Here is a 20,529-nt window from a genome sequence, read left to right as displayed (position 1 = left end):
CCCACAGTTTTCTCTCGCGGGCCTGTGTATGTACAAACGGGGAAGAAAAAAGAGCATGCCTCGCTTTGGCAGGTTTGGTGGTTTCGTTGTGGTGATGGTAATGGTGGGGTAGGTTTTTTTTTCTTCTTTACTCGACTGTCGCCTTAACGGGGTTGATCTCGACTCCGTACTTCTCCTTGAGCCTTTCGCGTCTGCGCTCCTCGTAGCCGGGTGGGCGGATTCCTGTATCGTGTCAGCCTCCGGGCGGATGGACGGGGTGTGGGGTTGCGCACCTCTGCCCTCGCCAATCTCTGCAATCGTCTCCTCGATCGGGCGTCGCCTAGCCGCGCGCATGGCCATCTTGCTGTCGAACTCCTCCTCGTCTGGTCTGTCGGCCCGGTTGATCCAGAGACGTCCTCCGGTGAGGGCGAAGACTCCCTGCCAGGCGGCGAAGCCGGCGCCGAGGCCGAGCACGAGGGGCATTCTCTTGGCTGTAGTGCAGCGTAAGTATGACTACCATAATCCAAATGTAGCGTTCATCGCCTGGGGGAGGTGTCCGTACTCGTCAATCCAAGGATAGAACCGGCGAAGAAACCGGCGGTTGCACTGTTCCACGCATCGTCCTTTTCCCTCAGGTTGGCCATGGCAGTCTGGGTGAAGCCGTACGCGCCGCCGCCGAGAGCTGTTCGAGTGTGTACGTCAGCCCACACACGTTTCCAATTGAAATCCTCTTCAAACACTCGTATGTTCGTGAGACGTACTCATGACGGCAATGATGCCTCCGCTGCGGGTGAAGACGGACATGGCGCCGACATTCTGCTTCTGAAGGGCGTTGGTGATGGCGGCCAAAAAGAAACCGGCACCGCCAAGAGCGACGCTGGACTTGATGGCGGTCTTGATGGCATCCTTGGGATGGTACGTGTCGTCGTGGTCGCCGGCCATGGTGGATTCGGGGGCACTCCGCGGGCCAGAGGTTCAATTGGAGGAAGCGAAGTATTGGTGAGGGATGTTGCGGAAGTTTGAGGTCGGGTTGAAGCTCCACGGACGATGTGGAGCTTCCGGCGGGACAGTCACGTGGTCTGGAACGGTGAGGAACCAATCATATAGCAGGGAATGGTCAACTACAAGAGCAAATAGAGAACAGCCAATCTCGGTGAAATTCGACAGGAGGCGCAATGCATCAATTGCTCCCGTTTACATCCCAAGTACTTATACTCGCTAGTTCTCATCCTTTAGCAATGTGTATAAGCATTTGGCAGGCAATGCAGCTGTCTTGTTCCAAAGACTCAATAGCTCTGTTCATTGGCTCATCTCGGGTTTGGGTGACTAAGCTGGGCGCTCGGTCAGAGGAAACAAAATGTTGTCACGTGTCGCATCACCTGCTCACCTTCTCGACTGTCGGTCCCCTCTGATACTACATCCTTGCATTCCATGTGATTCTTAACCACACGGAACATCGCAGTGCACCTTAAAGATCCTCCCCCACCAAGTCAGGGGGAGGAGATCGCCTAGTGTTCCTGTGTCCGGGCGACTATATTTCCTGCGTACTAGGTGACTTTGATAAGGACGACGACGATTGACAACGACGATAGACGACAGCGATAGACGACAGCGATAGACGACAGCGATAGACGACGACGACGATAGACAGCGATAATAGCAACGACACTAGCAACGATAGCAGCAACGAGAGCCAACGATAGTAGCGAGCACACAGGAAGAGTATGTAGTCGCTCTAGCACAGGAAAAATAGGTGGCCAGGGCCAGAGGGGAACAAGGTCGGCCCTACCTTAATCAGATAGCGATAACAGATGCCGAGCTTTAGCGCTAATGTACCCACGGGCCGCCCTAAAACTGCCCCGGTGCCGTCCAGTGCTGTGCGAGGCTGCCAGCTGCACTGCGTCAGCCTGTCCACGTCTCGGTCCCCCGCCACTGCCCACCTTTGCCTCACCAGGTCATTGGAGGAAGGTGCCACCTTCTAGAAGCTGGCGCATAGCGTAAGGCCTGCCATTCCCTGTCCTTGACGCAGTGCATGAAAGCTGTCGTAATGGTGCCGATGGGACAGCTTTCGACATTTTCAACTTCTCCCAGGGCATATGGTGTTTGTCCTTGCATTTAGATACCCGCCTTGACGACCTCCATCTGCCTGTCCCTTGCGGTGCCCTAGAAAGCAGCGTCCACCGTTGTGTCGCCGCTGCTGTCGCCCGCTTCTCGACAGCAAACGGACAATCGCTTGTACCTAGCCAATGACGACCTGTCACCACACACGACAACACGACACATATCAATAGAACAGGGCACTGTTGAGTCATGTATGTTTCCTCACTCTCGCATCGCGCGCCTGCCAAAGGTCGCTTGCTGTTTCTGCGTACTGACCTCACCTGATGCGTAGTGACCCGCTGTGATCAACCCCTCCTCCACCAACGAACGAACCGATCAAGGCGAGCCCATCTCCAAGAAAATCCGACACGACCGAGACCATCGTTACGAACAACAGGATTAGGTCACTACAACAGAGTTACGAAGACGCTGGGTGCTGTCCTGACGGCAATATGGTCGCGACAGACAGCTACGCCATCATGTCTCCCCCAGATTCGCCGCCCATGACGCAGCACTGGGAGGGCCGCGCGCCACAGGTCAAGGAGGACATGGTCGGCAAGTCGGGTATGTCTGTTCGTGCGCTTCTCGGGTTGTCGGTGTTCTCTATGACATCCGAGAAATTGGATAGGCTTCAGTTGGACTAACCGCCCGGCAGGCCGTCTCGCCCCCAGATGGGTTCATGACCTTCTCAACTCTGAACTCGACGTCGGTTCATTCACTAATATCCAATGGGATCCGAACGCCCGCTGCAGCCGCAAGGGTGCATCCCACACACTCGTGCTTGTTGGCAACCAGAGTACCGCCGACGCCGCGAATCCTGGTGTTCTCTCCTGCGTCTGCACTACATGCGACTTCCATTTCCTCATCAGGAGAGCTTGGGACCCTGACCAACTGGTTCAACTCTGCCAGCCCGCACCCCTCCACTTTCCTCCAGAAGAGACGGACTTTTACCTGCATCATTTGGTCAATGTCCGACAGTCATCTCAGCACCAGGATTACACATCCGAGTACCACCCTTTGATCAAAGAATCTCTCATCGCCGTAGAGCACTTTGCGTGCTCGGCCCCTCGTTGCACATTCCAGGTTACAGCCGAGATATCGCGTCCTCGTCTGAAGCGGGAATGGGTTCAGCTCCTGACCGACCAGCAACGAATTCTCGACAACTTGGCAAATGCTCGGAAGGAGTCCCCAGACCGCTTCGCAGACGCCAGGGACGACTGGTGTACCAGCGCGCCCTCCACTCTCAACACATATCTGCGAGATTTGCTAGACAAACCGAATCCCCGCAACATTTCGCAACGTAACAAGCGGTTTCACGTCGTGTTCGGGGAAGAATGTTATGTTATATTCAGGGCGATTCAGTTTTCCGAGGAGACACTCGAAAAGGATGAGGTCCCGGAGCCTTACTTTATCCCACCGAAGTTGGAGCCTGGTACGCCTGGCACACCAACAAAGATTAGCACTCTTCGGGCGTTCATCGAGGACATGCAGGCTGAAACAGAGAGCCTAATCGTTCGCAGCGGAAGAACAGGTGAATCACGAGCAGCTGCTGGAAACCGTCTTGCAAAGGAATTGCAATGCTTGGACTATCCACGGAACAAAACCACTTCGACAGCTCTCAAGGCTCATCGAATACTCGGCGTGTTGCCAGACTTCGACAGGGCCCTCATCTTCTACGCCTACAAACGGCAGTCTGTCTTGTGCGAGCAACGTCGAGCAGACTATGTGGCGGCACTTCGCGACATTGCCCAGGAACATGCTGACGATGATTTTCAAATAAACTCAGTGCAGGAGCTCACGCTGGTGGAGAGGATGCCTAGTGAAAATCATGGAGCAGTGGACGAGCTCCAGCAACAGGCATACTCGTTTTTCAGCCTGCAGTACACTGCGTCTGATGATGAGGTTATTTCTGCATACAATAGGAAGATTGAGCATTCTCCCTCCCAAGCCGATTTCGCGCGAGAGATGATGCAAGTCATCGGGCGCCATAGGTCCAGCGACAGGATTCTCCTCCAACTCACTGGGCCGATGGACATTTCCACAGCTTATCGAATTCTCGAGACAGAAAAGGAATGGCCGGATGACAGTATTCGCGCCATGAGTGAGGTTAAGGTTTGTTGAACGATATGAGGGCCCCGCCGTACTACTGTGACTAATGTATTTTTTTTTTAGGTCACCAATAATGCCGGGAACAAACCCGTCATCGACCAGGCGCTGAACGCTTTGGAGGCCATTGCCAATGATAGAAAGAGTGACATGCTGCACCAGACAGTTCTTAGCTGGAGAAGTGATGCGGGAAGCTCGGCGAAAATTAACTCGACCTCTGGGTTGGCCACAGCCTCTGAAGAGAACACCAAGCCTCGTCTTGACCTGCCTGCTGGGCTTGAAAACATTGGTAACACATGCTATCTCAACAGTATTTTACAATACCTGAGAACGGTTGTGCCTCTCAGGACGCTGCTTGCTCAATACGCAGACTACCAGCTTGGTCAAGACGAGTCCGAGGTCACGATGAGACGGATCGGAGGAAACAAACTCCCGGTCGAGCAGGCTGAAGCGGTAATTGCAAGAATATGTGAGTTACCAGCTAACGGTTATCCCCGAGTTCCATGCTGACTTTCCTCAGTCGTCGAAGAACTTAGCAAGCTGTTGGAGGATCTCGACAAAACCAAAGAAACAGCTATCCGTCCGTCGCAACGTCTTGCCAACGCAGTGCTCCTACCTACGATTGAGATCAAGAAGCAGTCGAACGCGGAGGAGGGTCCGAAGACGCAAGAGGTTATGGGCGCACAGTTCCCTTTGCCCCCGCCACTCCCGGCACGTCCTGCTCCAGTACCTCCCGCAAAGAGCGTGGAACACGTCGGGCCCTTACCAGACGCAAACATGGTCAATATCACCGTTGACCCTGTCTCAGGCTCTGCAAGCAGTGTGAGCTCACAGACGCTGGTTAGTCTGGACGCCGACCAAGATAAGAATGCCGTACATGAGGACAACATGGACGTTAAATTCATCTCTGAGCACCCTGTACCTACAAGCGATTCGGATGAAAAGGATGTGCAGATGGTTGATGCACCAGCACCTTCGGTCGAGGAAAGAGTTCTCAAGGCTCTCGAAACCCAGAAGCGTTCTTCTGGCACCGACCAGCAAGACGTCGAAGAAGTCATGGGTAGCATCATCAACCGTCTTCAAGCGGCAATCAAACCTACCGAGACCGACTCAAACGAAATTCAGTGGGAGCCAATCATGAACACGTTCTACGTCGAACTGGCCAACCACACAAAGATGCCCAATCAAGAAAAGTTCACCGCAGAGTCCATCTTGGAACGTGCGATAACAGCGTACCCCGCGGAGGGAGGACCTAGTACCATTGAACAAGGCCTTGATCGGAACTTCAACGTCCAGCGGGTCGCTACTACCGACGGACATGACATCATGCGATTCACCTCCATCAAGAGGCTTCCGCCGATCTTGCATGTACTCATTCAGAGAACGAAGAACGACGGTCGGAAGAATATGAACCCTGTCCAAGTATCCGAAACGCTTTGCTTGGACAAACACATGGATGCGGCTGAAGACCCAGAGGCCCTCAAACTCAAGCAAAAAGGATGGGTCATCCAGGAGCGTCTCGACCAATTGAACAGCAACGCAAAGACTTCTACTGATGACCCAGAGCTCATGGATAAGTTCATCGACGGCTTCGTTCGCGTCGACAAGCCAGAAGAGGAAAAGTCGGTCTTGACCGACGAACCTACAACATCGCTCAGTTTTGCTGGCGAGGAACTCGTATTCCCAGCCTACGCCTCACCCCCAGACTCAGTGCTTGAGAAAGTTGACGCCCCTGTTGGAGCTTTGGCGGAAGCTCGCCAGAAAATCAAGAGCATGCGTGAAGAAGAAATGAAGGCGCGCTCGACTGAACATGATGCACTTTTCCAAACGCGAAAGCAGGTATATCGTTTGCAAGCGGTCATATGTCACAGCGGCCAGCTGAATGCGGGGCACTACTGGGTATGGATTCACGACTTCGAAGACAATATCTGGCGCAAATACAACGATCGTACAGTTACAGAGAACGCTAGCACCGAGAAGGTTCTGGAGCTTCTCAATAGTAACGGCGATCCATACTACCTGTGCTACGTCGATGACAAGAAGCTCGACTTGGTCAAAGTTCCGAAGCGCTTGGACGCAGATGGCGATATCGATCTGATTGATGTCCAAGCAGATGCTCTGCCCTCAGAGACCGGTCGAGCCTAGTGGGACGTCTGTGTTGCAGAGGACAGCTCTGTTGCAGCTGAGGATAATGGTGTTGTGACCGGCGCCGCCTGTGACAGGGACCCCAACGGCAGGGGACCCCAACGACAGGAAACGCCAACGACCGAGATGTCAGCTACGGACAGGGACGGCGATGAGACAGGTAAGCGGATGGGTAAACATTTGCGTCGTTGTACACGCAATGCTGAATCTCACAAGCCATCCCTCAAACGCGAAAGGCCCTACAGCGATTCCACCTTGACTAAGAGACGAGTTACTCGGTCCGTCACTCGCTCTAGAAGTCGGCAAGCGGACTGCACAGACGAGGACGCGGCAACTTCTTCAAAGTCACGTGTCATTGTCAAAAGAAAATCCCGACTCTAGGTCACGATTTGAAGTTTTAGAGCATTGATAAAAGAGAAGCACCCGCCGGCGCTTCGAAACAGAAGAAAGCGATGACGTACATGAACAGCGAGAGTACTGGGTATGGATTGAAACGTTATTTGGGGTTTTTAGTGGTCTTGCTTACTTCACCAAGCATGGATGGCGAAAGAATTGGTAGGAGCATGATTACTATTCGTAGCATAGCATTTGCAGCTCAATACCCAGAGATTAGACAGCATCACCACATTGTGCGCTTACGCTCGTCCGGTTGTGTCCAACGTCTGATGATGAGGTTCTCACAATTGTCCGATTGATGAAGAGGCACCGCAAGGGACAGATAGTTGGAGGTCGTCAAGGCGGGTATCTAAATGCAAGGACAAACACCAAACGCCCTGGGAGAAGTTGAGAATGGAGTTTTGCTAGCTGGACAGTGTTAGTTGGCTATTCGGGCAGTGGACCCTATGACCCGTACTTATAGAGAGAGCGACAGAAGTGACAGTGAGGATAATGACGATAGACGAAGACGACGATAGACGAATCTCCGTCGTCTCCGTCTCCTGGCTTCGTTCGCAGCGTTGTGAGCTTCTAGCCCCAGAGCCCCGCTCCGTCCCCGCTTGTTCCTGAGCCCCCATCCATCTACCGCGCCAACTTTGATATCCACACCATCGCCGTCGCCAGCCACTGTGGAGATGTCTCACGCATTTGCCGTCCAACCAGCATCTTCAACGCGCCCCTTTGGCTCAGTGGTAGAGCGTCTCACTCGTATCGTGGCGAACTATGAGAAGGTCCACGGTTCAATCCCGTGAGGGGGCACTTCTTTTTAGCTTAGCCTGCTATGACAAGCCTTTCAGCCTCAGAGGGCGTGGCGCTTTTTGTTTTGAGGTTTTGCTGGCGGGGCGGGAGAGGGTTGTCGTAAGGGGCACAGATGTTACAAATAGGCGATGTATTCGTTTATAATTAAGCACCAGGCTAATGCAAGATGGAGCGGCCGACAGCGTATAGCCTGATGGCTAATCTGAGGTACCTTGACAGGTTTCGTTGAAAAAGCGGTCTTTTTCGAACCACTTCTTTTGCTGGCGAAGAAGTCTTTATAAGGAACTTATAATATTCACAAATCCTCCGCTGGTAGAGCTGCGAGATAGGGCATATAGGCAGTCTGCTACTCAGTTGTCATACGTGTATGGTGTGTGACAGGCAGCGCTGTCACATTCAAATGCGGCAGAGATTTGCTGCACGACTCGATTGCAGAGCAGCATGAGATAACGTCCTATTCCTGGTTTGGCTTTGAATTTCTCCCCTGTTGAGAATGCTGGTAACAGCCTTTCAAAGGTTGAGTTCCGGACCAAAACGCCCAGCCGCGGTGCCTCAAAATCACTCGTGTGGAACACATAGTACAGCAGAGTAAAGCCGGAAAAGACATGTCGCTTGCGTAAGAACAAAGAGAGAACGCCGCACATCTGATCTGGAGACAATCTACTAAGTATTTCCCACAAGCTCTTATATTATACGCCAGTCCGTCAACCGTTCGGACAACGGGTGGCTTATAATTTGTTGTACTTGCGCTATATAGCTAGCTAGTTCCTCAACTAGTGTTTAAGTCAACCTGGAAACGAGCTGCAATACTTCCTAGGAAATTCAGTGTGAGATGGGCAAGATAGCAGAGACAGGCTAATTTGGCATCAGTGTCTGATGCATCGGCGAATACAGGCAGAACGCGGGAGATGATGGCAAACAACACAATGGGCTAGCGACTCACTCTTCGCATCGACTCGAGCCTGGAAGCAGAATGCCTAGGGGCCACCGTAGTATTCTTCGTTTGGTATCTCTCATGCCAACCGCGCCATTGCTCTTTATTGCTTCTTGGTCTGACTTTTCCAGATTTCTGCTTGTGAAAGCCTCTGAGATGTGTTCACGAAGGGCGTTCTTACCAACACGTACTTGACGAAATCCGTTTCATGGCCCTGAAGGCTCAGATGTTTGGGAAATCAGAGGTAATGGGATGCAAGAGGCTACGAACATCGGAGATTGTGTCCCTGATGTGGTCCGCAGCGGCATTTCGTGATAACAGGCATCGCGTATCTCAAGATGAACATCAGTAGTGAAACTGCCCGTGGGTTGAATGGGGAACTTCCGAGACTTGAATTTGAAGAAGAGCACAGAATGTCCATAGAAACCTTGTCTTATACTTCAGCCTACGTCTCGAACTCATACGATGACTTTGCTACATTGCGGGACAAATATCGCAACGTTGGGCCGCTTCATTTGCTAAGATGTTCGTAATATAAAACGCATGGCACAGATCAAGACACTGGTCCTTTCAAAATCTAGAGATCTGGTGATATCCGATGCGTGGACATGAAGAGGACCATGGCCGGTGAGAAGAACGGCGAACATACCAGTGTCTGGCTCGGGGCGTGCAGAAGTGGTATCTAATCGTGCAGCCTGCTGCTGATTACTTATTCAATACAAAGATTGAAGCAGATTTAACTAACATCATTAAATGCGATCATCAAAGTAAATCAAAATAGTTTCATCGATGATGAACTCTTTCAAGCTGCACATTACAACGCCATGATTTGAAGCAAGCCCCCGAAAACCTCACGCATTCCTCAACTACACGAATTCTTCCTCGAGATCAATTTAAATCTTCAGGTAGATCTCCCCGACGCTAGCAAGCTTGCAGCATGTACCAAAAAAGCGTCCCTACACTTCTAACGTAGCAGCCGGAAGCAAAATCCGAAAGTTGTCGGTCATTGGAGATCAGGTCTTCTACAACCACTAATAGGGGGAGCATGGAAAATACACCCGCACTCCAAGACCCCGCTGTGTGGGAGCAGGCGCTCATGCTGGAATGCCGACGACGAATACGTTTGTAAAATAATCACGGGATGATGAGTGAAGACGGTAAACGCTGGCAACGGAAAACATGTCCACACGGAATACGACAAGTATAGCATAGCACGAGAGTCTGAGTTTCAGTATTGAATGAACAATACTTTCAACATTGAAGCTTCACACACGGTCGATCGATGGTGAAGAGTACTTATGGATATGTTGAAGCAGGACTTTTATACCCTTTTCCCTCCCTTCTCGCTTCTCTGGCCAGGCTATTTCAGAATGGAGTATTTCGATTGTAGCGAGTAACAAAGAGCTGTAAACGTAAAACATACTATGAATGAACGTGATCCCCAGCGCGGAAAATTCCCCAGGACGCGGATGACTTGGTAACAACCAAACCGCCCCCAACCTCAAGGAGGTATCACACCACGAGACTAACTCCAAAAATAACGTCTCTCCCTCCCTCCCTCGCGGAACTACTTGCCGGCCTCAATGCCGAAGTGCGCCCACAGATCTAGCCCCCAAACCCAGGCACCAGGTATTAGATCACCAAGATTTACTTAGCACTGGGTGGCTGAGTAACATCATCTTCGGCACGCCTTTCCGGTGCAAGATTCAGGTTAACCACACCTGCGAGATCAAGTTGAGTGCTAGGCTAGACTGCAAGATCGAGTAACGGACTCTCACCTGCGAGATTCAGCTGGCATCCCACTGCAAGATCGAAACAACTCTACATCCATGGTATGACGCTGAAGACTAGTCCACCTGCGAGATCCTACTGCGGGGGGTTCGGCCGCAGGGCAGAAACAACTACGCTACAAGTGATCGTCACATCAAGCACACAGGATTTCAGCCGGTCGAGGTCATGGTCTGATCCCAAGGGGTGGCGTATATCGGTCCGGGTTTCTGGGACGGTAGGATGTGCGGGGTTTGGGGGGCCCACGACGAGACGAGACGAGACGAGTCAGAAAGGCATCGGAGGAAATCGGTTCAGCTTCAGTAGGCTGGCTGTCTGTTGAGAAATAAAAGTCATATCCAAAGACAGCAGTTTGGGTTGAATGGTATGTATTTGAGCGAAATAAATCATAACTCCTTGGTGCTGATGTCAAGTCTGCTTGGGACGCGCCCTCGAGACACCGCTTGTACGTGTGCGTTCCCACCATATGCGACATGAATCTCCCGCAGTCCTTCCAAATATTGTACAGACGTGTCCCTTCATTGTGCAATTTCTCATTCTTCGTACTTCAGTAGTCCCTCGTCGCACCACCCTGGTCGTCGTCCCCGTCGTTGATGGGGATGGGCGGGGGAGGTTGCGGGGTCTGAGGCTTGTGACTTGGGTAGGATGCCATCTCGTATTTGGGTCTGTGGCAACATCATATCATATCAGCGCTGAGCTGTCACTTCTCACCGCCCGTCGTGAGGGCCATACCTGATTTTATATAATGATCGCTGATGTGATAGCTGCAGGAGGCAAAGGCGGGAGAAAGTTCTGTCGTCCGTCGTTTGGAAAGAAGGAGGTAGTGGCATGGGAAAGCTTATATGTCCATCAGATAGCATCGAATAGTTGGAGATCGGTAGAGGAGAACATTGATCGGCGGGGGCGTGACGTCAGGCCACCATGATGCGGGAGTGCGACGACTTTTGGGACCAATCTAACTGGAGCACGGCCATGGCTCGGACGGCTCATGAGGGTGCTCGCTGCTTGTCACGCGGCATTGTGCCTCCGGATAAATGGATGGGGTTTGATAGTTCCTTAGTGTGATAGTTCACGAAGCTTGAGAAGGTGTGGCTCAGGTGTTTGTCGGATGAAGTTTGCGGATGAGGCACGCGGATGGTGGGACACGGTTCCAGGGGTAGCAATCTCGCATGGAGGGAAGCTATTGATCTGTCAGTTCGGGATCAAACCATAGAAGTTTGTTTATCTGTAAGTATGTAGCCGTGGAAGTGACCATGCTAAGGTTGACACCGAGAGGCTTCAGTCGCCTAGGATCACCGTTGTTGGCATTGGCGGGGTAAGAAGCGAAAGCTCCGGATTGCTCAGCGCTGCAGAGTTCAGGTTCGCGATTTGCTGCGGTTTCCCGCGCTTACCATTCGTTTGAGGCTATTGCTCGGTTGTTTCGCAGTTTCGGCAGGCAAGTGTATGTTACAACTTGCTTGCTTGTCGGTGGCCTCCAGTTCGGCCGAACAACTGAGCGAAGGCGTTCAACCTGCGAAGCACCAGTCCCCTGAACGCTGGCTTGGAATCGTTAGCTCCCGCTTGCTGACGGCTGATCCCCCGCCGACCCCGCCACGAGCTCTGGGAACCCCTGGCCGCTTCGGGCCCGTACTTGGCGACCCGCATGCGAAATGCTTGCGGCACAGCTGCCCAGAATGCATTCCTCAGAACATCGAATTCTGAAACTCCACCGCCGAAAGGCTTCTGGAGAAGGTCTTTTGCCCGACAGACCCGAGCGAACCGGAAGCTCTTATGCTCCGAGAATGCGGAATGCGGTGAACGCAACATCTGCGGGTGACCGGATGGTGTCAGCCGTTGGCTTGGACGAATATGCCGACGGGATCAGACAGCTTAGTGCGCAATGAGCGTGGAATGATTCGGATGACAGTTCAAAATCCACATCCGTGCTATTGGGGGTCGTATAGCAATGCCATGAGGAGGCCTCGAAGATGGCAGCCAAAAATCTGCCGTAGTCGAAGGACTTCTTTGGTTGTGGTTGCTCTCATTGTCCCTCGTGGACCCTTATCTAGCAGCCCTGCGGCGTGATGCAACCGGACCACATCCTGACCGTTGCTTGTGTTAGCACGATGCACCCCCTTCCAAGCAGCCTACATCTTTGTATTTTTTCATTTGTGATCTGTACGCTCTCTTGCCCTCATGCAGCTGTTTCGAGCGGCAAGAAGACCTAGTTGGGAGGCCCCAATCTCGCCCAATCCTTCAACGGGCAACCGTGGTCAGACAGCAAGCCGAACGCAGCGTCCTCCTCGCCTGGAGAGCTTCCTCTCGTTTTGCACTGTTTCGCCAAGGCCAATACCCCTCTATTGGCGTTGTCTTACACAATGACTGGCTTGCCGAGCATTGCGGTTTTCTGCATTCATTCTCCACGGTTGTTCCAGGGATTGTGATGGTCTTGTCGCCGACACCAGGAAAGGAATGAACGAAAGAGCCGTAGGCATAGGAACGACGGTGAGGGAGGGAAAAGGGAGACTCGCAGAACTTCCGTAAAATACGATTTCTGAATCTCGATTCAGGCCACCAGCTTTGACTGGCTCCAAGCTCCAAGCTCTCCGTCATGTCGGGGCTGGGGTCCTAGCTTCCGCTCGTAAAATGCATGGTGGGGTGATGTCTGCAGGATTGACACTCGGCGGGGTCTGTGGAAAGCTGTCAGGGTGAGCAGGGGCGCCACTGCAGGCTGCCAGGTTTAGGGCAGATGAGTGGAGGCAGCTGTGCCATGATCTGCGTGCAGGCACACGATCCAGACTGCCTTTGGAATCAGCTGCTTTTGAATTTGGGCGAGGAGCCGGCCGGGTTCCGCTGGTGCCGTTGTGTGTCGTCCGCAACAGGCCGGCCGCCAGCAGGTACACGACTGAGGCAGACCGGCGTGGTTTTGGCGCATTTGGCATAGCTTTCGGGGCATGGCCAAGACACCTCTTTGGAACGGGCGGGACATTGCCGCGTGCCCTGTCTGTTCTTGGTTGGCATCGAGAACGAGAAGAGGTGGTCGACGGTTGGCTGATCGGTGCTGGTCTGCCATCCTTGCTCGAGGACGGACAAGGACCTTGTTTTGACATTCATCTTGCCATTTCCAGCTCCGCTTTGCTATCATTGATGGCAGTATTGCGGATGGCGATGCTTGCTGGTATTCGATGATGCCCGACACTGAATCAGTGGCCTGCTGTAGTCTGGTATCTGCTGCGGGAGCGCAGCAGACCACGGGTTGGATAAACGGACCGAGATGGTAAAAACGGCAGGTCTTGGCTCTGGAAGACGAGAGGCAACGGAGGCTCTGTGTGCGGCGAGGGAAGAGGATTCTGCTGTTTTCTCGGCAGGACGAGGCCACAGTGCCGTGATGGTAGGGAGACATTTTGCCGAGGCCATCTGCTTCAATGCCACGCCAAGGGCGAAATCGCATCTGGCGATTTCCCGTTGTCTTGGAAGCTGACCATCTCATTCCCGACGATCAGGTAGTGAGACCATTCGGCGAAGACGAGGGAGGTTAGGGTGTCGGTTGGGAAAGGCCATTTCCTAGTGTTTGGGTGCGGCAGGGTTGGGATTGGCCTTGGCTGGCTGTTGGTGTAACGAAGCAGCTACGAGACGGTGAGCCCGGTCGCCCGAACAGAGCCTCCGGGGAGGTGATGCGCGTCCATCAGGATGGTAGTGGCCTCACAGAAGACCGGACAACTCGTTGTCACAGGACGGGACGAGAAGGTTCCGTCGCGGACCTTGAGGAAGGCCCGATGCCTCATCCGTCCCGGTCACTACCTACCTGAGGTAAGGCGGTAAGGTAGCTGCACCTTCCTAGAGTTCTTGCCTCCTCCAGCCATGTCTCACTGCACAGCTCTTTCCCTCTCGCAGTTGAGACTTTTACGTGTCCAAGTCCAGCCCAGCCGGTCCGGACGAGCAGTTGCCCGGACCGTCTCACCTGGCCGTCTCCTCGCTCTCACCTTAGGTTGCCCGGCGTCTTCACCGTCCACCGTCCACCGTTCACCGTCCAGTACCGTAAACGCCCTAGCGTCGACGTAACGGCCATGTACCACCACCTCAACCTCACCCCGACACGGCACCCGCTTCTTCCGACCACGACAGACTGCCCCGATGCACGCAACGCAGCAGAGAGTCTATCAAAACAGCACCTCTTCATCTGCTGAGAACGGACAGGCAAGAAGGACAAGTGCAATGACGCGGTCAAGAAGCAAAAGTCAGCAGCGTGGGGCGTAAGGTGACGTCGGCTACATGTCGGTGGGCGCCATGGCCGCAGTCAAGTCGCTTTCAGAAAATCAGACCACCTTTTTCCTCTCTTGCTCCCCACGCAGAACCACCCAGAGATCAACCTTCAACAGCCAAAGATATGCACCGAAAACCCAAAAATTCCTCAGCTCACCTGCAGTTGTGCCTAGTCACCTCTCCAGAAACCCCGGCCCCGGCCTGTCATAGGCACTTTCCGGAGTGCCCAGAAAATGCTACCACCTCCAGCACCACCAGCACCACTTCCATCCTCGACTCCAGGATTGCGATGGGCCATGTCACCACGCCCATGGACCACCCCCCACGTTGCCAACCCATTGGAGTCTCTCTTCAGGCCCAACGACACGTTCCAGAAACGCTCGAATGCCCGTCTCGATGGCTACGTACCTGTCCCGTACTTTCGTAAACCCCTTGCCCGCCTCTCCTGTCTGCAACGTCTGCAACCTTCGCCTGCCACCCTGGTCAGGTCCGTCAACATCGGCTGATAGCTCCCGGACCTGCGTTGCGCTGCTTGCCGCCTGCTTCCCACCCGAGATCAGCACCATGAGTGTAAGCATCAGTTCCAAACCTGGGCTGAGCTGCCAACCCGCCAACGGCTTCTGGGCAGAGCGGCCGCAACTCGTCCACGTCCTTGTCTCTCCTCCGGCATGTCGACCTTTGATCAAGAGGTATAAAGACCAAGCCCTCTCAAGCCACGTCCTTCTTCTTGCCTCTTTTCCAATCCACCACCTCAAGGCATCTTGGCCTGAACACACACTCTTCTACACTATCACTTACACACCACCTCCACAATGACAGACACGGAGGTCGAGTCCATCAGCCCGTATGGCCCAGCCCGGTCAACCGTCAAGGGCGAGCCTCTTTCCCAGGAGGAGATTGAGAAGTACAATGACTTCTGGAAGGCTAGCTTGTACCTGTCTCTGGGTATGATCTACCTCAAGGAGAACCCTCTGCTCAAGGAGCCCCTCAAGATCGAGCACTTGAAGCTGAGGTTACTCGGCCACTTCGGTTCTGCTCCGGGTCAGATCTTCACCTGGATGCACTTCAACCGCCTCATCAAGAAGTACGATCTCGATTCCATCTTCATCTCCGGCCCCGGCCACGGCGCTCCAGCCGTTCTCTCCCAGTCCTACCTCGAGGGTGTCTACTCCGAGGTCTACCCCGAAAAGTCGGAAGACGAGGAGGGCATGCAGAAGTTCTTCAAGTCCTTCTCATTCCCTGGAGGCATCGGTTCTCATGCTACCCCAGAGACCCCAGGCTCCATCCACGAGGGTGGAGAGCTCGGCTACTCCGTCTCCCACGCCTTTGGCGCCGTCTACGACCACCCCGACCTCATCGCTCTGACCATGGTCGGCGACGGTGAGGCTGAGACCGGTCCTCTAGCCACTGCCTGGCACAGCACAAAGTTCCTTAACCCCATTGTCGACGGTGCTGTTCTCCCCGTTCTGCATCTCAATGGCTACAAGATCAACAACCCCACCATCCTGGCCAGAATTTCACACAAGGAGCTCGAAAACCTGTTCCTCGGCTACGGCTGGCAACCATACTTCGTCGAGGGTGACGATGTCAACACCATGCACCAGGCCATGGCCGCCACTCTCGAGCACTGCGTTCTTGAGATTCGCAAGTACCAGAAGCAAGCCCGCGATTCCGGCAAGGCCTTCCGCCCCAAGTGGCCCTTGATCGTGCTCCGCAGCCCCAAGGGCTGGACCGGTCCCCGCAAGATTGACAACAACTACATGGAAGGTTACTGGAGAGCCCATCAGGTTCCTATCCCCAACGTCGCTTCCAACCCTGAGCACCTCCAGATCTTGGAGAAGTGGATGCGCAGCTACGAGCCTGAGCGCATCTTCAAGGATGGCAAGATCTCCGACGAGCTCAAGGCCCTCTGCCCTACGGGCCAGCGCCGTATGAGTGCCAATCCCGTTGCCAATGGAGGAGTTCTCAGGAAGCCGCTGAAGCTTCCCGACTTCAAGAACTACTCTATCAAGGTCGACAAGGCTGGCGCTACCAACGCTGCTAGCATGAACAACATGGCCACCTACCTGAAGGATGTCATCGCCCTCAACCAGACCAGCTTCCGTCTCTTCGGCCCTGACGAGACCGAGTCCAACAAGCTTGGAAAGGTCTACGAGGCTGGCCAGAAGGTCTGGATGGGCGAGTACTTTGAGGAAGATGCCAACGGCGGCAACCTCGCTCCTGAGGGTCGTGTCATGGAGATGCTTTCCGAGCACACCTGCGAGGGTTGGCTCGAGGGATACATCCTGACTGGCCGTCACGGTCTGCTCAACAGCTACGAGCCATTCAGTAAGTTTCTGCCCCATCGAATTTCAACAACAACATACTGACTCTTCTAGTTCACGTCATCGACTCTATGGTTAACCAGCACTGCAAGTGGATCGAGAAGGCTCTCGAGGTCGAATGGCGCAACAAGATCGCTTCCCTCAACATCCTCCTGACCGCCGTCGTTTGGCGTCAGGACCACAACGGCTTCACGCACCAGGATCCAGGTTTCCTTGACGTCGTTGCCAACAAGAGCCCCGAGGTCGTCCGCATCTACCTTCCTCCCGACGGCAACTGCCTCCTGTCCACCATGGACCACTGTCTCGCTTCATCCAACTACGTCAACGTCATCGTTGCCGACAAGCAGGAGCATTTGCAATATCTGTCCATGGAGAAGGCCGTCGAGCACTGCACCAAGGGCATCGGAATCTGGCCCCATTTCTCTACCGACCAAGGCGAGGAGCCCGATCTCGTCATGGCCTCTTGTGGTGACATCTCGACTCACGAGTCCCTCGCCGCCATCGACCTGCTCCTCCAGCACTTCCCCGAGCTCAAGATCCGCTGCGTCAACTGCGTCGACCTCTTCAAGCTCATCTCCCACGAGGACCATCCCCACGGTCTCACCAACGCCGAGTGGGTCTCGCTCTTCACCGACGACAAGCCCGTCATCTTCAACTTCCACTCCTACCCCTGGCTCGTCCACCGCCTCACCTACAAGCGCCCCGGATCCATCAACATGCACGTCCGCGGCTACAAGGAGAAGGGCAACATCGACACGCCCCTCGAGCTCGCCATCCGCAACCAGACGGACCGCTTCTCCCTCGCCATGGACGCCATCGACCGCATGCCCCATCTGCACAACCGAGGCTCCGCAGCCCGCGAGACGCTGCGCAACCAGCAGATCGCGGCCCGCAACGAGGCCTTTGAGACGGGCATGGATCCCCCGTTCCTCAAGAACTGGCAGTGGTCTCACAACGGCCTGTGGGAGAAGACTGTTTCTAGAATCGCCAACTAGACTGGTCGGCACATAGACTCGGAAGGGCACGCACGTATAGAGTAGATGAGAGAGATGATTCATACGGGTTCTCATGATTTTGGCGTTGGGACGGGTTCAACTGAGGCTCTGGATTGAAGTTCGACGCGGTTGGTGGTGTACGTGCTCTAAACAAATTCTCACAGTTCTATTAGATAACAACTTTGCGCATATTTTCAATGCATATACCATGAACAGCAGCATGTAGCAAGCACAGTAATAACTCTTGTAAAAAGTGATATCTTGTCTTCATACACCCTCCAAACTAGCGGGACCAAAAACGCACCTGGTATCTAAGCAAAGCCACGATTACAAGAAATGCTATGTGTGAACAAGAAGAAGGAAAAGTCTCTTAATGCAGCGTTAGAGCGCGCTCGCGCGCTCGAGAGGGGCGAAATGAAAAACGACTCCAGACGCCTTGATGTCTGTACGAACTCTCTCACTCAAGCACAGACGGGGAACATGGCTGCAAAGCTGCATGCCAAAACGCACGTTCGCGCATGCGTTGCGTTCGTCTGAAGAGACGAACCTCCGTTACCCCGCAAAAAAGAACAACTCGAATGCAAGGAATCTCAAAAGAAGTTGCCACCCGTCCCCCCTTTTTCGTACAACGTGGGCGTATCGTGATAATCGTTCTTCTCTCTGAAATGCAGCGCTCCAACCATCATCCTCGTCGGCCCGAGACCACCGGCGACCGCGCGGCGCTCACCAACATCTCAATTTCCTCCATATCGACGGTCCCTTGATCTTGCCACCCTCCAAGTTCGGGCCCCGCACGCCCGGGCCGCGCTTCTCGTTCTCGCTGCCCGCGGGCAGGGGGCTCAGCGGCTTCGTCATGCCCCGGCGGTCCATCTCCATATTCTCGTGGACGCCCGTCTCGGCCATCCGCCTCGCCTCGACGACCCTCCGGACGATCAGCGCAAACGTCTCCTCAATGTTGACCTCGAGCCGCGCGCTCGTCTCCATGAACCCGCAGCCCCTCCTCCTGGCCCAGTCCAGCCCGACAGCGGCAGGCACCGCGCGGGACTCTTGCAAATCGCACTTGTTTCCGGCGACGATCTTGACGGGCGGGACGGTCTTAGCGCCGGGCGCCGCGGTGACGGTATCGCGGTACGACGAGGGGGAGATGCCCGCGCGCTTGGCGCGGTCGGCGTTGTCGAGGCGGGTCTCGGCCTCCATGTCGATGAGGTCGTTGAAGTACTGCAGAGCATCAAGAGAGTCGCGGGCCGTGATATCGTAGACGAGCAGGAAGGCGTCGGCGCCGAGGTTGGAGGACGCCCACATGCCGCGATACTCCTCTTGGCCGGCGGTATCTGTGAGGGAAAGGTGGTAGTTTTGGCCGTCAATCTTGCGGGTGATGGAGTACGAGTCCTCGATCGTGGGGTCATATTCGGAGGTCCATTGGGAGCGCACGAGGCGAAGGGTTATGGAGGACTTTCCGCAACCGCCATCGCCGCAGATTGTGATCGAGATTGGTATCGGGGGTTGTTGAGAGATTGACATTTTGGAGAGTGTGGATTTCCGGGGAAAGAGGGTTCCTGGCAAAAATAAAAGGTTTTGTCGTGACTTGTTCGGGCGCGTGTAGCAGGTTTGCGACAGTTCGATGTGTCGATCGCGGCGGGTCTTTCTTTGTGTGTTTGGAGGTGTCGCTGGTGTCGCAGGGCTGAACGTTGCGAGACAAAGGAGCCCCAAGAAATCAAGCTTTCGCGAGAAAGACTGAAAAAGGTTTGGGGAAGCAAGACGCGGCAGACGCCAGGTATTAGACAAGAAAAAGAGCTTGGTGTCTTTTTTCGAGGGCGGGCTAGGTAAATCGGACGGCCGGGCTATGGTAGTCTTAGCTTCGTTTCGGCTCTCAGACCGCGCGCGCGAGCGGTTCGACCGTTTTCCTTGCTTCTTTCAGCTAGGAAGCGTGAGAAGGGAGTGGAAGAAATCAGCGCGGCGTTTGGATGCTGGACGAATTGGGCTTCGTTTGTTTGGAGGGGTGATTTTCTCTTTTGCTGACGTTGCGGTGGGGGGGGGGGGGGGGGGGAAAGGANGGGGGGGGGGGGGGGGGGGGGGGGGGGGGGCGGAAAGGGAAACAAATATCTGGATGTGCGTCTGTGTGGCGTCTAGCTGTGATGCTATCGGGGGGTATCGTTCGCGATGCTTGTTGGGTGGGTATGGTTTGGCGCCGGGAGTTGGGGATTGTCCGTATTACACTAGATACGACGATTGTGATGATGCGGGCAGCGTTCGTGCGGTCGTCGATCTACTTGCTTTTCGTCACGAAATGGGACGTTCAGGTTTGCCGGTTTGTGACGTTGATGCAGCGCAATGCGGTCGACAGGTGAGAGTTGTTGGTGGTGGTGGGCGTGAGCCAAGGTAGGCCAGCCTGTGAGATGCAGGTGCGGGCAGATTGCGGGAATCTGAGGTATGACGAAGGGTGCTGTTGGTTGCGCAAGACGGCGGGCGATTGCTAGTGGGCAGGTGGACGTGGGCTAAGGCAGGCCGGCGCAGGGAAGGAGGGGGATGCGCTTGCTTTTTGATCCCGTATGTCGGTCGGTGCTGCTGACTGCGGACCAGCTCCTTCTATTTTGGTAGGTTGCGTGTTGCGTTGCGTTTGCGTTGCTCTTCGGTTCGGTGCGGCGACTTTGGAGTGATTGATTGTCCGAAGTTTGGGGGCGGGAAGGCAAAAAAGCAATAAAAAGAAAGGGTCAGTACTGCG

At 54.4% G+C, this 20,529-nt stretch overlaps 4 protein-coding genes across 4 annotated transcripts; 2 read left to right on the top strand and 2 right to left on the bottom strand.

Moving 5' to 3' along the window:
- Positions 1-127: 127 nt before the first annotated feature.
- Positions 128-921, bottom strand: GCG54_00004325 (NADH-ubiquinone oxidoreductase 21.3 kDa subunit; the record flags this gene model as incomplete). Its single annotated transcript, XM_045404376.1, has 4 exons — positions 128-222; positions 273-470; positions 542-661; positions 741-921. 4 exons carry the CDS (start codon positions 919-921, stop codon positions 128-130), a joined length of 594 nt encoding a protein of 197 aa, XP_045265160.1.
- A 1,610-nt stretch (positions 922-2,531) lies between these two features.
- On the top strand, positions 2,532-6,330 carry GCG54_00004324 (Ubiquitin carboxyl-terminal hydrolase 2; the record flags this gene model as incomplete). The annotated part of the gene is made up of 4 exons (XM_045404375.1): positions 2,532-2,643; positions 2,735-4,191; positions 4,252-4,654; positions 4,706-6,330. The coding sequence occupies 4 exons, from the start codon at positions 2,532-2,534 to the stop codon at positions 6,328-6,330; spliced, it is 3,597 nt and encodes a 1,198-aa protein (XP_045265159.1).
- An 8,970-nt stretch (positions 6,331-15,300) lies between these two features.
- Positions 15,301-17,807, top strand: GCG54_00004323 (putative phosphoketolase; the record flags this gene model as incomplete). The annotated part of the gene is made up of 2 exons (XM_045404374.1): positions 15,301-16,816; positions 16,867-17,807. 2 exons carry the CDS (start codon positions 15,301-15,303, stop codon positions 17,805-17,807), a joined length of 2,457 nt encoding a protein of 818 aa, XP_045265158.1.
- Positions 17,808-18,530: 723 nt separating this feature from the next.
- On the bottom strand, positions 18,531-19,328 carry GCG54_00004322 (Ras-like protein 1; the record flags this gene model as incomplete). Its single annotated transcript, XM_045404373.1, has 1 exon — positions 18,531-19,328. The coding sequence occupies one exon, from the start codon at positions 19,326-19,328 to the stop codon at positions 18,531-18,533; it is 798 nt and encodes a 265-aa protein (XP_045265157.1).
- Positions 19,329-20,529: the final 1,201 nt, after the last annotated feature.

Source organism: Colletotrichum gloeosporioides (assembly GCF_011800055.1).
Source record: "Colletotrichum gloeosporioides strain Lc1 chromosome Unknown consensus_37, whole genome shotgun sequence".
NCBI lineage: Eukaryota > Fungi > Ascomycota > Sordariomycetes > Glomerellales > Glomerellaceae > Colletotrichum > Colletotrichum gloeosporioides.
This window is presented reverse-complemented; position numbering and strand designations above follow the sequence as displayed.